This window comes from Carettochelys insculpta, chromosome 6 (genome assembly GCF_033958435.1).
Source record: "Carettochelys insculpta isolate YL-2023 chromosome 6, ASM3395843v1, whole genome shotgun sequence".
In the NCBI taxonomy this organism is placed as follows: domain Eukaryota; kingdom Metazoa; phylum Chordata; order Testudines; family Carettochelyidae; genus Carettochelys; species Carettochelys insculpta.
Window position 1 is genome coordinate 42,803,516 of NC_134142.1, and position 17,915 is coordinate 42,821,430.

General features: G+C 45.0%; 1 protein-coding gene across 2 annotated transcripts in view; it reads right to left on the reverse strand.

Moving 5' to 3' along the window:
* Nucleotides 1-205: 205 nt before the first annotated feature.
* The window catches only part of IFT43 (intraflagellar transport 43), a 59,017-nt gene continuing 41,307 nt past the window's right edge, over nucleotides 206-17,915 (reverse strand). For both annotated transcript variants that reach the window (XM_074998786.1, XM_074998787.1), the window contains exons 6-9: nucleotides 5,897-5,969; nucleotides 4,407-4,482; nucleotides 2,979-3,041; nucleotides 206-2,299 (exon numbers count right to left, since the gene is read on the reverse strand). In XM_074998786.1, coding sequence (XP_074854887.1) covers nucleotides 2,180-2,299; nucleotides 2,979-3,041; nucleotides 4,407-4,482; nucleotides 5,897-5,969 — 332 coding nt within the window. In that variant the 3' untranslated portion in view covers nucleotides 206-2,179. The remainder of the gene's footprint in view (nucleotides 2,300-2,978; nucleotides 3,042-4,406; nucleotides 4,483-5,896; nucleotides 5,970-17,915) is intronic.

Here is a 17,915-nt window from a genome sequence, read left to right on the forward strand (position 1 = left end):
AATTGTCTAATTGAAATGTGCTGTGTTACTGAGAAGACTCAGACCCATTGCTCTAAAGAGCCGGCCCTGGAACAAGGAAGGGACTACATTTCTCAGCAAGCCTTGGCCACAACAGGAAAGGGTGGTGGGGGGTGTGTGAGTATTTTGGTATAGTGTTTTTCAGTTATATTACAGCAAGATCACAGAAGGTAATATCTATAAAACCTTTATTACTGTATACATTTGTAGAATAACAAAATTGTGTTACCAATCACTTTCTACTCAAATTTTTCATTAACCTCTCTTATGTACACTCATTGCACAACTATTTTGAACTCCTTTATATTTAAAAGACATTGTGGTCCACATTTATAAAAAAAGCACCCTGCCCCCCAGAAATTCCTGCATACAGGCCTGACAGCTAACACAAAACTGATTTCTTCACTTCAGCAATGCATTTGGCTTCATCTTCCAAGCACTGACCTGTTGTACATGTATGAGAAATCCCACTCTCCCTCCCTACCCCCACTCCACTTTTGGAGTTATTTGGGGGACATCTTGATTTAAAAAATAACACTTCCCTATGTCTGAGTGAATCAGCGAGAAGGGGCGAATTCACCACTTATTTTAATAGCCTGAATAGCTCTCCCTTCTGCTCACTGTCATTTTCACTGTAAGGGCACCTGGGTTGTCCATGATGAAAAGCCAAGAGATCTTGGAAGCTGGCCTCAAAGCCTGAAGGTGGGTGGATACCACAGTTTGTTTTTGTGCGTGTGCATGTGCGTGTGCACACGCATGGGGGTACAGGAGGAGCAGTTTCTATGTGGGTTAATACTTCAGTTTCCTAAAGCCCAATGGCTCCTCTACACACTGGATTCACCTGTAGGGTATGTATGTGGGCCTCTCTAATTATATGCATGAAGGGGTTTGGAGCCCCAAGGCTTCTGAGGATCTATTTTATTGAAATCACCAGAGAAAATTGTGGGACACAAAACCTCTTTGCCCAGTGAAGGACATATCCCACCTTTATTTTCCAGGAATCAGCTGTTCTGCTGTCCTGGCCCCTCCAGCCCATTGTGCAATAACACCAGTTTCCAAGCTGATGCAATGCCTTTCACACTGAAAGCCCTCACATACAGCTCAATCTTGTTCCTCTTTTTCCTTCAGTGTCACTTCTCAGTGAGCCCTACTGTTACAATTTAGCACATGCTCGTTCACAGGGGTAAGAATGGAACATGGTGAAGACATGCTAACCAAGCACAAAGCCTGCTAGAAGAACCAGCAGCATTGTCCTTCCCTGGCCATATGCACCTCATAAAAGTGTTTACACTTGCTCCACATATGGGAAATCTCCCAGTCAAAAGCTCCAGCCACACAAAGCAAACAATGACAAGTGATATTACAGAGGTGGATGCATTAAAATAGCTAAATGGATGTCAAGTACTAAAGAAATAGGTGGCAGGGAGTTCCCTCATATTGCTGTAGCAAGCCTGGCACTGTCATATGTGTGGTATAAACAGCACTTTCTTTACAAGCTATTTATCACCTTAATCATCTCAGCTTAGGCTATGCTCTCCTTTGTGCTGACAAGCTAAGTCGGGTTAGTCCTGATCAATAGTTGGCTGGGAGACCACAGGGGAAAACTGTGATGCTACAAAGAGCTATTATTCTAAGCACAGGGCTAAAGTACAGTGGACTGCTGGAGGTATTACTTCTGGAAGGGATATAAAACTGAGGTCTGGACCACTTGCAGCATCTTTTGAGAGAAAAGGATGGTAATCATAGGGCAAATTTGACCTAAACTCCCTTTGCAGCCTCAGCGGGAAGCCATGTTTTCCTTCATTTCCTGTCCTACCCTGGTGTGTAGTGTGGCTGTTAAATAACTGCCATGTTTGCACCCCAGATCAGGGTGCATTGCAGTAGCAAGGGACAAGAGCCCCACAGAAATTTTTGATGAAGAGCTAGAGAAATGGAAGTAACTGGTCATACATAATTTTTTTTTATTTTAAATTATTCAGTGTGGCATTTTGGGAATAAATATTGGTGTTCAAAGCCCACTTTCCTATCGTGCTCCCACCACCTTTTCTTTCATAGCAGGAACATTTTCTCAAGTACAACAGTTAATAAAAATAACTAGTGCTATTTACATCTGTCTGAGCCTATGTGATGAATTGGTCAGATGTTCTGATCTGAGATGAGCTCAGATGTTCTTGGAGAGACCCAAAGGCTCCTCTCTCTCAGACTGGCCCAGGTCCCACTCAGTCACAAGTTCTGAAGACACCTCTGTGTAGAGATGGTCCCAGTCCCAGCAGACATCCTCCTAATGAGATAAAAAGAAAGAAAAATTCTGAATTACTACAGGTGACACCTAAATGTCCCTGAATGCAGCTAAATGGCCAGGCAAGAAACTCTAGAGAAAGGCACTAGAAAAGGTCAGAGAGCTATTATTCTGCACACAGTGGGGGCAGTAGGACAAGGTTCCATTAGGAGCACTAGAAATCCCATAAAAAGACAGTTTCACCAACTGTCTCAATTATAGATTGACAGGTCAAATTGTGGGTTTTCATTTCGCGCACGCGTGCGTGTGTGTTCGTTCTTCTGTCCTGACCTGTTGTTGCAGACTTGGACACCCCCTATACATCTGTCAGCCTTCCCCCCGACAAAGGAGCTGGAACTGGTGGTGGCTCTTAGATGCACAACTCAATAGAACCTTGATTGTATCAGGAGCCTGATGCCCAAATCAGACACAGTCCCAAACAATCCCTTTGTTGGCTCTTTTGCAGAGTTGGACCTAGCTGGAAGTGGTGCTGTGAGCCCTGGTTCCCTTAGAATATCACGTTCAGGGCCCCGGTAACCCCTGAAATCCAAAATCCCTTCCAACTTTATCCAGCTGAAACAGCACCCTATTAATGAGGCCCTTGGGACCATGCACACCCTCAATGAGGGACTGGCAGGCCCACATGAGCAGCTCTCTTAGTTTCTACTCAGGACAGGCTCACCTCTCGTACTTCCTGTTCTGGGGCTAGAACCTTGGTGAGAAGCTTCAGATCAATCTCTCCATCCTGTGAACACACAGCAGATCACAGACTTACTCCAACTAACGAGGCACAGAGAAAAAGGACCCCTCACTTTAGCCAGGAAGAGGATGCTCCTGGTTACACAGTTGCTCTCCTGTCGCCTCAGGGACAAATGGTTTCTTGTGGGACAGGATTAGCAGATTGCAATTGAATGTGTGCAGCTCAGAGAGAGACAGGAAAAGAACATTGAGAGTGTTGTAGCACTCCCAATACTATCACGTATACTCTGATTTCTGACTAATTTGGGGGTGCAGGAATTTTGTCTGAGCCAGCTGCAGTTTCCCCCTGCAGCCATATAGGGAGCTGCTCTACAGACACAGCAGATGCCTGTATCTCTGGGGACCCTGTGAACTCTGAGTGGGACAAAGCCCAGGAATACAAAACCTTCCCCCATCCACCGCAGCCCAAGAGAGTTAAATTAATTAAGAGTCTGGGGAAGCTACAGCTGCAGCGTGAGACAATTGTCAGCTACAGGAGGCTGCTGAGACACACTGAGGGTGAATTTGTGAGCGGAGAGGGGACAAAAGGAGAGTACTGCCCTGCAGATGCGCAAGAGAGTCAGGGCCTGCATTTCTGCACGCACACATTTTGAGTCTGTGCCACACAAACTCTGGGGGGGGACAAGAATGGGAACTCAAAAACCATACCAAAAATCATCACAATTGAAAAACCCTCATGATTTAGGGGTTCTGACATGATTTGTGAATTCTTGGCAATACAGCAGTCACCATTTGGTGCATTCCTCTCAGAAACAGCTTTGGAGACCTTCTTCCTGCTTGAAAAAGGCTCACTGGGCTACAGCAGTATGAAGAATTCCTATACCCAGACACCAGGGGCAGGGCTGCATGTGCTTCCAGCACCATGTGAAGAGGCAATGCCTTGGATGACTCTGGCTGAGGGAGAAGGAGCAGTACTGTGTATGTCCCAGGGCCAGGAATGGGGCAGAACATGGTGAAACATAGATAGGAAATGTGTTCTAGGAATGCATGCAGCATTACTGGAGCCATTTTGTTCTCCCTAATATGCGGGGGCAAGGAGGGTGGGGTACTAAGTCACTGGAGTAAGAGAAAACCTGAAAGGGTACTCTGTGTAAATAAAGGGACATCAGAGTAAGATTTCCACATGGACACCAAAGAAAAGTGCCAGGGAGATGTTCATATGCCGTGTCAGAGGCACCCCACCAGAGCAATAGGCACTATAAACTAAGTATTAACTCACACATGAGCATTAGGGCCCCAGAGCAGAGGGGAACAGGGTCTTTGGACTTCGGTCTCTGTTTTCCTGCAGGAGGAGACGAGAGGCAGGTGCAGAGGAAGTTATGCTGGCTACTACATAGGAGGATCCACTCACCAGGGTTTGGAAAGCAGCATACTTCATGAGGTCATTGTCCAGGTCACGGAAGGTCAGCACTCTGTTCACCTGGATACTGCAAGAAGGAGGGGTAAGCAAAAAACTAGGTAAGTAGGCGAGAACCTCATGCTCCTCAATGGAGAGTGAAAGCATCCAGCTTGAGTGCCTGTGTCTCCCAAGAGAAAATAAATACATGGGTGAAGAGGAGTCCAAGCACATGCCTCCCAAGTGCTGTTTCCATTATACACAGAATAATGATTTGGCCATGCAGTATTATGCATGTACCATGCATATTAGGGAAGCCCCATACACACATCCTCAGAGAACTAGATACTGTATTTGCAGGAAGCCTACTAGCAAAAATTGCATTTGCTGTTTTGGAAAAATCTGTCTGAGTGTTTCATCTGGCTCCTAGCCAGACCTACCAGACAGCTTCCAGCATACTGGAGTCTCTGGGTTTTCATTGCAGCTTTGAAGTCAGTTAGGAAATATAGTTTTTTAAAAGGTGAACTGCAAAGAAAAAAAGATAGACGCGTGTTGTGTTCTTTTTTCATTCTGTGTGATGTAACAGTATAAAGAATATCTGCAGCAATTTTATTTCTGTTTCTCTTACATGATAAATGTGCGTCTAACTGCCCACAGGCAAACTTGAACCTAGGACCTCGGGAGCTTCGTGCAAGCACCTCTACAATCTGTGCTAAAAAGCCAGCTGCCTCTCAGCTTAAGCTATAGAGGACACTCATTCTTTCTCTCTGAAATGCTCTAGGTGCCACTACATGGGATGGTGAACCATACATAGGTGTGTGGGTTATGTCTCTCTTCTACACTGGAAGACTCCATGGATGTTCAGAGTACTGACAGGAACATAACGTGATAGAAAACAACAAAGTAAAATCTGATGGACAAAGTGATTTTCAGTCAAACTGTTAAAAGTGGTTTTCATTTGTTTCAGATATTATATTTGGATGCCCAATTATTCAATTTCAATGCCCAATAAATATTTGGGAGAAAATGACATCTTTATTCAAGATTCAGACGCCCTCCCTCTCTAATTAAAGGCCACAAAAACTCCCAATCCATATGATCCAATAAATCATTCCAACACCACAGGAAAGAGCAGATTTGACATTCCCCAATATTCCCAAAATAAAAGAAAAAAAAAAGCGCTAATATTTTTCCTTTGCTGGTCATCTTTATGATAAGTCCAGAATTACTTTGACTAGTACTTTTAGCCAAAAGGATGTGCACTACACAAATTAAATAGGCACTTGAATGATGCAGACATCATATGAGGGGAAGCAATTTATGATGCTGGGAATAACAAGTGTATGTGAATAATACATGGCATCAAATGCTACTGAACAGGACAGCCACTAATCTCTCCAGAACACAAGGTAATGCAAGATTTAATTTTAGCTGCCGTTTCTCACTGCTGATCCCCAGTTGCAGGCTGTGACTCTAGACTTGTGACCATATGGCTGTGCTGTTACCTGGGTGGAGCTGCCACTTGCATGGCGAGATCTTCTTCCTGTACCTCTTCCAAGTCTGGGATCACTGGAATATCTGTAATGGGAAAAGGCAAAAGCAGCATGAAGAACACAGAATATTGAGCTTTCCACCCACTTGGCAGAGAAGTCAGAAGTCCCACCCTTCTACAATGGCAAGTTTATATGCAACAGGTTAAAGAAATATATTGTTTAATAATAAAACAAGTCAATAAAGTTCTAAAAATCTGGAGGCAAAATAAATCCAAAAAGGGAAGCAAATTTGTGCTGTATTAGGACTCACTCAACTGCCATGGATTCTCCATTTGGAATAACTGTGAACCTTAGGAGTTGCCATCATCCTATAAGTGGAGCAAGAACTCCCTTCAGACAAGAATCAGTATTTGTCTAAACCAAGCTTGCATGTTATTTGAGATGAAAAATATCCGATTTCCCTTGGAAAACTATCATTTAAATGAAAGGCGGAGAATGTTTAGTGAAGCACCAAATGCCAAAAATGAAGAAGTCTCAATGCAGATTCCCCCTCCCAAAAGGCACAGTTCTCTGGATGTGCCTGGAAATCTCTCTCTGATCCCTGGAGCTTGATTTCTCTGTCATCTGTCCCCTTCTTTTTCAGGCACAATTAACCTTTCATCTGTATCCACTGTCAGACCTTCCCTGGGTTTCTCTGTCCTTCTCTTGACCATTTCCAGACTCACTCTCCCAGATCTGATCTCCCACTCAAGTCTGAATTAAGGGTTTTTGCACAGGAGGTTGATTAGCATGTTGGATACAGTCTATTTCCAGCTAGAGCAAGGACATGACAGCAGAACCACAGGTTTAATTTGGTTATAGCCCAGGATGTCAGTGAATACGGAGCATCCTGCTACAAGCTCAGCCATGAGATACTCCCCACCCAATCAATAGAGTAGAGAGACGAGCTCAACCTAAAATAATCTGAACAAAGTATATCAACCTATCCAGAATTACCAGATATCTAGACAACGATACTTGGTTATGTTAAGGTCTCAGTATGTTCAGCCCTGTACCAGGCCCTCCCTGCTCCCAGGAGCCCACAATCCAGACAAGAGATAGCATGAGGTCTGAAGTTCACTGGTGCCCCAGTTCCAGGCTGCACTGCTGGAGGTGATGTGGGAAGAGACCTGGAGAGGAGAGCTGGTCTGGTTGAAAAGCATGGAATACTTCCTGTTGCTGATATTCCTATGATGCCTTCACCTCCAACTGCACAGCATGCATTCAACTTTATATAAACTCAGGTAGGCAATAACCTTAAGGTGACCAAGCAGACACAGAGTTGGAATCTATAATCAAATGAGTCTGCTGCAGCTGGCCAAGGCTATAGGTCTGCCAGCAGCCCACGCCTGGAGTAAGGTCACGGCTACTCCAGCTGGGAAGAAAGGGACAGGAGAAAGAAAGGTTCCAAAAAGCCTAGGTGCAAACCAATGCCCCTTACAGAAGGGGAGCTGCCTTTCTCCGAGACAGGTTCATGGAGATAAAGAAGCAAAACATGACAGTATGACTTAGTGCAGTGTCCCTTTAAAAGCTTAAGGTTTGCCTTGCCCAGAAGGCTGCTCCAGAGTCCTCTGTTCCCTCAGTGGTTGGGGAGCTGCATGGCTCAGCTCTCTGGAGATTCTTCATGCACCTGGCATCTGAATGAGGCAGGCACCTCATGGGCAAGATCAATCAGGCGGTTCCTGGCTCCACTCATAGCACTGCTGCTGGGGAACTCAGCAGTTAGCTGTTTCCAACACTCCTCTGTTTGCAGTCCAGGCTGAGATGAATATTCAGGAGCTGGAGAGAGATCCCCGCCTGAAGAGCTTGGGGCTCAAGACAGGGCCTTCCTGAGCATCTTGCTCCTCGTGTCTCCTGTCAGCGCTGTGCAGCTTCCCACCCTTCCAAATGGCACTGCTCCTCATGTCCACTCTGCATCTCCACAGGCTCTCCCCACCTCCCCTTCCCCAGCAGAGGAGGCAGCACTGGCCCATCTGCAACAGAGCATGGGTCAGCCCAGGCCTTGGCGAGCTGGCTGTTTGGAACTAGCTACACAGTGGGATTTCTCTGTAATTGGCTGCCTGCTGAAAGGCCTGAGCAGGATGGAGGCTGCATAGAGAGGCAAGCCAAGGCGAGCGGCAGTGACAGCTTGGACAATCTCAGTAGAGCCATGCCATGCAGCTCCCCAACCACTCAACAAACAGGTGCCTACTGAGCAACTTGCAGGCTACAGAAAGCTTCATAGAGACCTTTGTAGGGAAAACAGCAGTGACTTGGCCTGAGCCATCCCTGAGAAAGAGGAAAGCAAATGCTGGCGATTCCACAGTGTTGAGTCACAGCACTGTCTGACAAAGGCCTGTCACTGTTCCGCTCACTTCCAAGCCCTGACTGCCCTCACAGCAGAAGCTGCCATTGCACTGATTCTTCTCAGCAGGGGAATTCAGCTTCTGACAAAATGGAACAAAGGAACAAAAGAGATTCATCTGACAGAGTGACTGACTTAGAGAGAGAGAGAGAGATTATAAGAGCTGAATATGTAGGGCTTAGTTCAGTGATAGCTATGGGGGGGGCAAAGTAATTGTGTATAACGGGTGAAGAGTAAGAGGAGCAAGATTGTGTAGGCTGCTCTGAGAGGATCCGCTTACAAGTCAGGAGATGAAGCCGAGCAAGGAAAAAAAAAGTTATGTTGAGTCACAGGCAGAAAGGACTAAGAGGACATCTCTAACTGCCCACTAAAGAGACAGGATTGCCATGGCTGGAGTCATTAAAAAGCAGGACTGGAATGACCTCAGAATTATGGAACATTCCTGCATGGCCAGAAGCAAGGGGATGGCCAGACCCAATAGGACCTGATGAGTCTTTCTGGTCTCTAACGTCTCAGATTGTCTGAAGGTCTCACCAGCGGTTAGGTGGCTAAGAGGACTGGGGGTGTTTTCAAGGATGTTTGAAAGTTAGCCTATTCTTTGCTGGGCACATTTGCACAGATACATCTCTATATGTGGAGACTGGAACTAGATGTCAATACTAACGACAAAAATGTTCCTCTGTTAATAGAAATTAACGTAAAATTAACTGGGAGCATTTCTATACTCTTCTACTGAGCACCACTTTTGATGTCACATGAAGAAGAGAGTCTATCCTGCATGGAGCTGCATGTCCTCATCCTTATTTGACTCCAGTGGATTCGAAGACCTTTGTACCACTGCAGGACCCCTCCCTATATCAGCAAACCAAAGGTCTAGTTTCCCCATTCACTATTTAATTTTGATTCATTCTCCTGTTGATCGTGTTCCCTCGGATTCCTCTGGGCTTTGCTGCTTCCATTTTCTTGCAGATGGACAACAAATGTTGAACCCTGATCAGTGATGCACCTTTCACCTTGCAGGATCTCAAAGACTTTTACAAATGGGGTATCCTGCCGCTGGACTTACTGACACAGGGGCCCAAGCCAGCTCCCACTGAATTCCATGGAAGGACTCCCACAGGCTGCAACTGGAGTGGAATGAGCCCCTACTGAACACTGCTGCTACACAGTATTCTCAAAAAGGGAGCTAAGGAAATGCAGTGAATTTACCACTCAGAAACTCTCTCTACAAGGAATTCAAGCTCCAACAACACGTAGATACTTTGAAAAAAATCACAGACAGTAAAATTTAGACCAACGGAAATGCTCTCTTCATTTCCTGCCAGCCCATCCTATGGTGACCAGTGCAGGACTGTTCTCTATTTTATGCCACGTCGGGGTATATCCAGTTTACCTTGAAATGTCCCAATACTCAGGAGCATCTCCAGCTCCTCAGACTAACAGATCTTAGTGGCAGGAAAATGTCAATGCTAGTCAGCATATTGTTTCTTTTTTAAGCTTCATTCCACTACTTATACTCTTCTCCTCCTCTTCTGCCCCATTCCTTTTGTGCCACTCTAACTAATTCTTCCCCCTTCAGCTTTCTTCTCATTCAAGCCATCCTCCCTCCCAATCATTTCTGTTGCTTTTCTAAGAGCTCAATCCAGTTTTTCCAATATCTTTTTGGTTACAAACTGTTGAGAAGTTAATACAATATTCCAGTATGTGTCACAGCACAGCCATGTCATCTACAGGGTGGAAACGCATGGTAACTTTAAACATTAGCATTGACTTCAAAGAAACTATTCGCATGTTAAGTTAAGAATGCGAGTAAACCTTCACAGGACTCCCTGTCCTGCAGTGCAGTGCCCATGCGCACACAGCCAGAATCTCCACTGGCCTTTTTTCAGCAGCTGGAAATCTCCAAGATAGTATGTTGCCAGTGTCACCCTCAGTCTCTCTGAGGGATCCCCGATTCTCTGGTTCCTGTTCACAGAGAGGTAACCAGGTTAGTCTGTATCTTCACAAAACAAAAAGAGTGCTGTAGCACTTTAAAGACTAAAAAAATAATTTATTAGGAGATGAGCTTTTGTGGGGCAGACCCACAACCTCCTGCTTCACATAGAATATCTATATTTCCAAAGAATTTCCACAAGATCAAATTACTTTGATCTTTTCACATGGAATCTTGCAGTAATATTTCTGTCCACATTTCTCTGAATTCAGTGCCTTTGCATATGACCCTAATATGTGGCTTCATAACATCCATACACATTACACAGCAGCTGAGAATTGTGTTCCAGAGTGTACATTTGGAAATTGGAAATGCCTTAGCAAGCACACAAACATCTCCATTGTGATGATGCTGTTGAAGTGCCAGCACATTGTTCTCTGCTTCATTTTACAACGGACAGGATTCACAATGTGTAACTGTGTTGTCAGAAGGAAGGGTAATTTCCAGTCATCTCTAACCAATGTCTGCCAATTTCAGTAAAATATTGTAGACAAGTCTTTGCAGCTGGGTGGAGGCCACACTAGCTATGTTACAACCCAGATGGAATTGCTCCAGCTGTGGCCTTCCCTCCCTTTGCAAACCCCTCCCTACAGAGTCCAGCACTTGGAACATAAAGACAACAATGTAAAATAAAATGCCAATTACAAGCAACAAAAACAAGGACTAATAATAAAATGAGGCACAAGTTCTCTCTTAGCACTTGGTCTTCCAAGCAGGCCCTGGGCACATTTACTGTAACTTATGCAGGTCCTTCCTCAACCTCAGCCAAAGTTCCTCTGTTATCTGTTTCGTCATATCATGGAGAATGTTCTCACTATACCCTGCTCTTAAAGGAGCACTCACTCCTCCTCAGTGAAAATAAACACAGTTTTCCTCTTGGCAAAATCAATGAAGACAGAGGAAGAGGTGTACGCTGGTAATGTTATACAGGTAGAAAACAGAAGAAATGTGTTGTAAAAGATTAGGAAAAACATTTCAAAGCCCCCCATGCTTTCACTCACAGTGACCAAAAAAAACAAGATGGAACTTCCATTCACCACCCCAGTTTGGTTAAAGGGAATCAAATAGTAACATAAAGCGCTTTCCCTTGGCATCCTCTTCCTGAGACCAAGACAGACCACGACCAAGCCAAGATGGAAAATAAGTATTCGAACCTCATGCTGGCCAACAGAGAACTGCTTCCTATAGTGAAAGTTAACAACTAAGTCATAATTCCTTAGACCATTGGTCACCAACCAGTAGCTCAGGATCTACTTGTAGTTCCTGGAGCCTCTGACAGATGAGCCTGACTGATTTGCCAAGAGGTTACGAATTGCTGGCACTTCAGCTGCCCCACCCATCACTGCCATGCTTCTCCTGTCCTCTGCCTTGGGACTGCCCCCTGGGAGCTTCCTGTTTGCTCTCCAGAGTGGGGGAAAGCAGAGAAAGGAGATGCTGATGTCAGGCTGTCCCCCCTTACACTGCCCCTGTACTCCATGCCCCACAGAGTGAATAGGGTAGAGCTTCAAAGAAGGGATGGGGCAGGAATAGGGCCTCAGAAGGGGCTAGGCAAGTGTATTTGGGAGGTAGATCATGGATTAACAAATTCAAAAAGTGATCTTGTGCTTAAAAAGGTTGGAGACCACTGTCCTAGACCAAACCTAGAGCTCTTGTTAATGGCTAAGTCAATGTATTCTCTCTATAACAAGAGCACCAGAGACTCAGTCTAGTCCTGGCTGCACTGAGCTAAGCACAGTCCACACAAAGAATAGGAAACAACTCAGGCCTTTGGCATCTAAGTTAAGGTGAGGCAAGGTGGAGGTAAAAAAATGGTATGAGCTCAGAAGAAAGGAGAATATATGCTTGCTCAGACACAGCACCTAAATGATTAGCAGGGGAGAAGGCTTTTCAAGATATAAACAAACAAGTGATGTCAGTAGTCTAGGCTAGATACCTGTGACCACTTCCCCTTCTGCCTCTGACACAGGCAGAGGAGATGGACACAGAGGTAGAAGCAGGAAACTAAACTAGCAGGAAGTATAAGCACCTGTTTTACCTTACAGATGCCATACTTCTAGCAGCTGCTTTTTCTGTAACACCTCTATCTACATACAAGTCACACCTGCATGTTACTTGTATTACAGTAGCACCCAGCAATCCCAAATGAGACCAAGGCCCCATTGTACTAAGTGCTGTAGATATACCCAGTAAGGTCATTCCTGCTCCAATGAGCTTATAAGCTAATTTGACAAAGAGTGGAAGGGTAAACACAAACAGAGAGAAGTGGCTAACCCAAGGCCCGAGAGCAGGTCAGTGGAAGAGCTGAGACTGGAAGTCCTATCTCCTGCCCATCCAGTGCCAACAGTGATTCAGTTAAAGAACATCTTTTACTGCCACTAACACTCCGGTTTTGATTAGGCCCCTTAGAGCTGCCCAGCCATTCACTCTGGTGTCCTACTCCAAGTGTAGAGTCCCATTAAAAAAATCTCCTCATTCATATCTAATGACGATTTTCTCCCTCTAGTCACATGACATTTTCAATGGTCAGTTCAGAGTGGAAGCACCACACAGCAGCAATGCAGCTTCAATGACCACACAATGCCAGGCACATTTTTGCTGTTTTGGAGACGACAGAATACAAACTAGGCAGAGGGTGACAGCTTTAGGGGCAAGTTGACCCCTTTAAAGCAGGTTTATCCTCAGCACAGCAGAATTACAGCTCCTCACTTAAAAGAATGACAAACTCACTGAATTTTATATTTTATAAGCATGCAACTTAAACTGGGGTAATTATAATTTCTCTGCTGCTGCTGCAAAACTTTATTTTTCTGAATGCTTTTACCTTCTGCATCACGTTTGGGGAATTTTAAACAGGCAAATGGAAGAAGGCCTGATTGAAGATGAAGTTAAGTGAAAGAAATTGGTCTCATTTAGCACATGACAGGATTCATCTGTGTTCCCAAGTCCACCGAGGTAGCATCATGGGCGTTTCATATTCATGAGCTGCTGCGACACTGTGTCCCCTCATTTACAAAGCGCCGTGTTCAGCAAATTCCGTCCCTGTGGACACTGTGCATTTCATGGTCTTGTCAGAGAGACATCAAACACTCCATTAACCAAATACCAGAAAATGGCTTTAATTAGCACATCTCAATCCAATAAATATTTTCCCCCTTCTAGATGGGAAAAATGAAGAATAAAAAAAGTGGAAAGCAACAGGCTTAAAAACCCCCACAAGGAACAAGGACCAGAGGCAGCTTTTACCGAACACACAAACAAGCTCAAAGCCTCCTAGAATGTTTCTTGTAAGAGCAACAAGCAACAAAGAGGGCAAAGAATAGCTCTCTGAATCCCCGGCCCTTTCTTTGGCTGGGATGCATTCTCCAGGATTGTACCCGACCTGCAGTCAATACAATGGCTGATCAGGAGCCATGCCTGTCACTATCAGGGAGGATGAAATCAGAGGGCCAAAAAGAATCAGCCATCCACCATGACCTGCTGGGGTGGAGCCTGGAAAGCTGAGAGAAGAAACTAAGTAAAAACAGCACCAGAGTACATCTGCCTAACAACCACCGTGTGACTCTACAACAGTGACACCACCAGGGCTAGCTGCTGTGAAAAGTATCAGAGAGGTAGCCATGTTAGTCTGTACCTTCAGAAACAACAGTAAGTCTTGTGGCACCTTACAGACTAACAGACATTTTGGAGCATAAGCTTTCATGGGCAAAGTCATGCATCTGACGAAATGGGTCTTTGCCCACAAAAGCTTATGCTCCAAAATATCTGTTAGTCTATAAGGTGCCACTGGACTTCTTGTTGCTGTGAAAAGTCACAACAACAAAGGGGCCTTTTAAACCCAGGGTACAGAAAGGTCTTGGTGGTCTTGGACGTCGCTTTACAGAGATCATCATATCAGTGGAGAACAAGAGCAAATTGCTTGTTTTTTTTTTCTCATCCTTCCAAGCTAGGAAGTGATTATCTACTAGACAATGTACTGGATCAGAGATGGAGCAGGTACAAAGGCTCTTGAGCCAGGAAAGCCCAGAAAAACAGCCCAGTCCTGTGCCATTTTATCTAGATTGTGCTGTTTGATTTCCTAGGATACTCACCATGGTGTGATTCCAGAGGCATCAGATAGGCCCAGGACAGGCTGGAATTCAGTGAAATTGTCACCCTGTCTGGTGTTGCAGCTGACATATGATATCTTCCTGGTTTGGAATTGTCATTACACATGCCTTCCTTGGAATGGTGGAGAGAGAGGATAGAAGCACGACAACAATGATGTGGTATAGGGAGCATTAAGGCAGTGTCCTACAAGTGACTGGGCTTAAAACAGGGAGTGCTGGGTGAAATTCTAAGGTCTGTGTTATACAGGAGATCAGATTAGATGGCCTAATAATCCCTCATCATAAGAATCTATGCACCTATGATCTTTTGACAAGCAGACTGATCACTGGCAATAGAAGCAGCAGGAATTTGGAGATCGGATCAGAGACTGTGCTACCAGAGATCAACATACAGTTGGCATTAAAAAAATCTGTGTCTGTGGAGGAAGCCTTTAAACATAATCACAATACTGCTACCAATTTACAGACACCCCTGTCTGAACTCTGTGCCTGCCTCAGTTCCTGGAGAGTTCTACTCTTCTCCTTTCAAAGATTTCTCCATATCCTCTTTGCTTTTTTTTTCCCTGCCAGAAGGTACCAAGGCAGTGGCAGGGTCAGAGCCATGAGGCATAGCAGGGAGTTCAGAAATATAAAACCCTCTTCAATAATGGTGGAGATGAGTGATTTTGCTTTACAGCATTAATGTGACAGAGAAAGAGACTTCTCAGAGCAGTCCCGTGGAAGTATGTTTGGGAGCAGGCGTACCTGATTCTATTTCATCCTCTTCATGTTACGCTGGAAAAACAAGACAAACTACATTTCTTTTAAGTTAAATCCTTAGTTTTTTTATTTTTCTTATATATATTTATTAAAAAAATGCCTCTTTGATCGGCAGCACCCGTGACATTTCCACATCCAGAAACTCCTTAGAAGCCTCCCTCTCTCCACACAAGGCCACCACTGCTGACAGGCAGCTGGGTTTGATCACAGCCATTCTGAATCGGATTTTCATAAGAGAGATGAGGAGTCTTACTGCTGCTTTCTCCTATCAGATGAGAAACTGAGGGAGGGAGTGTGGTTGGGTCCTGAGGGAACAACACTACAATCAAGGGCTACCTGGTTCTCTCTCTGTCCCTCCACTGCTGCAGTGTTCAAAGGAATGTGCCTCAGGCATTTTTAAATGATGGTGTCTCAATTCTATAATCATCTTTCAAGAGCTTTTTCTTAAAGGGACTTTTAGGTAAACCTAGTCCGTCAACTACACTTATGGACTCAGCAGTCGTAAGCCCAATGTGATTGTGTAACCTACTACAGAATTTAGAAATGGAAGAGACTTACCAGAACCAATCAAATTCACTCCCAAACAGTCCAGGACTGTTGCCTAACAGCTGTATTATTTGCTGCCTTGTCCTGTTTTAAATTGCTCAAAAGAGAGCTCTACTATATCCTTTGGGTTACAGACACTCCACTCTCTCCTTTCACTCCCACTGATAAGACGGAGACTTCTCCAAACCAAAGTGACTCTGAGTTGTAATGTCAGCTGTCAAAAATGAGGCTAAGCTAGCCCTGACCAATCTCAAGCCCTGAAGACGGCAGCTGTGTATGACTACTGCCCATCACTGGGCTCACATATGTTGATGAACTCTCCCAGTCCCTGGAGGATTTTCATCCACATCACAAAAGCACCACAGAGTTTGGCCTGATGCAGAGTCCCTCTTACACAGAAGTCCAGGACTAGAATAGCAAAGGACAGCTGATCAGGACTCAGGCGCAGCTGCAGAGCTGAAAGTCTGCACCTCCAAGTATCTCCATTGATAGGTGCATAAACACATGAAGTCACAGCGAGACAGACCAACACAGAAGCATAATCATCACCCTCTGTTCCAGACCAAACATGCCCCATTCAGCCCACTCACTAAGCTCCTCCTGTGCCAGGCACAGTTCTGCTTCCTTCCCCCATTTCACCAACAGCAGTTCCCCACCTCTATCTCCTCCCTTTCCCTGACCGCACTCTCTCTCTGAATCTTGTTTCCCCCTTGTTCAGCCACTCAGCCTTATGCTCAGCCAGTGCAACCTTCTTCACCATCAAAAAGTCCTTGTAACTTGCATCTCCTTGCCTTCCCAAGACAGACCTTAACCAGCTACAAAGGCAGCTAGGATACTTTATCATTAATGATTGCTTGGTAGAGGTAACTTTGTTTGCCCTGTGGTCCAAGTTCTGCTCTAAACCATTTATAAATCAGGTATTATATTCAATATCTCTTTTATTCAGAGACTGCTCTGAAGAAAAGGTCTGTACTGTATTGTTGAGAAGCCCTGACTTTAGGCAGCTACCACATGACAGACCCCCAGCTCTCAAAAGACCAAAAGACTCAGTGACAATGAAATTTCCTTCTTTTCAATTTTTGATGTTCTCCCCTTCTGTTCTAATGAAGAGGAGCTGCATGCACCAACCAGAAAGGTAAGAGGCCCCTGTAAAGGCTTGACACTTCACGCGGAGGCTTCACAGTTAGCATCACTTCCTAAGGGACACTTCCTGAGAGGACGGAAATCAGTTTCATTTTAATGGCTTGGATTTAGTCACTGCTGCCTGGCAGCTTCTCTCCCTGGAAGTCAGTATGGGTTGTCTGTGCAGTACAGGCAGCCACTCATCTCAATCAACTCCCTTGTTCACACACACTACCTGCTCCAAAAATCACGGATCACCTTTTTCCACATCCAAAGCTACGCACATTGTCCCCTTCCTCCAACAATGGTCCTGCTCCAGAAGCTGCCTCCTCCTGAGGAGCAGAGTTACCAGAGAGAGACATTACTGAAATGGGGAAGCAGCATATGTGGAATGCCAGGGTCAGAGGACTAGAGATGGCAGTCTCAGTCAATGCAGCATGGCTGCCTCACTGGTTGAAGAGGTGCAGAGCAGGAGGGAATTCCAAGAGATGAAGTAGAACTGAGGGGACATTTCTGGGAAGACATTGCAGAAGGAGACATGGCACGGAACATGTCAAAAGGGGATCCTCAGCTGAAGAACTAAAGAAGTTCACTGGCTAAAGGAGGTGCCATCTCTGAAAGGTGAGACAGTGACTTTCAGTATCCAAAAGTTGCCTGGGCAAAGAGATGGGCACTTGATTATGGCACTGTCAGACAGATGATGCATCGGTTATAAAGAGCAGAGTGAAAAAGTGAAATATTGAGCAAGATGAGTATAGAACCCATGCCCATGGCACAGAGAACGGATACATGGGGGTCAGGGCCCCCTTCATTATGAAATTATTTATAACAACCCTTTTCTCCCTTGCATAGCCCCAGCACTGAGCAGCTGGTATTTACAAGACAGGATTTTGCAGATAGCTCTTTTCTAATTCTGCTGACAGCCTCACATCTCTCATCTCATTCAGCATCACTGCTGCACTGAGCTCAGCCACTTCTGCCCATTTTCCCTGTTGACATGGACAGAAAATTGAGCAATTACCCTTAAACTCCGCTCTCTCAGATCACCCAGATTGCTACACACACAGTATTAAGACCCCAATCGCCCCTAGCTAAAAGTGGCTCAACTGCGGCTGTCCTTTA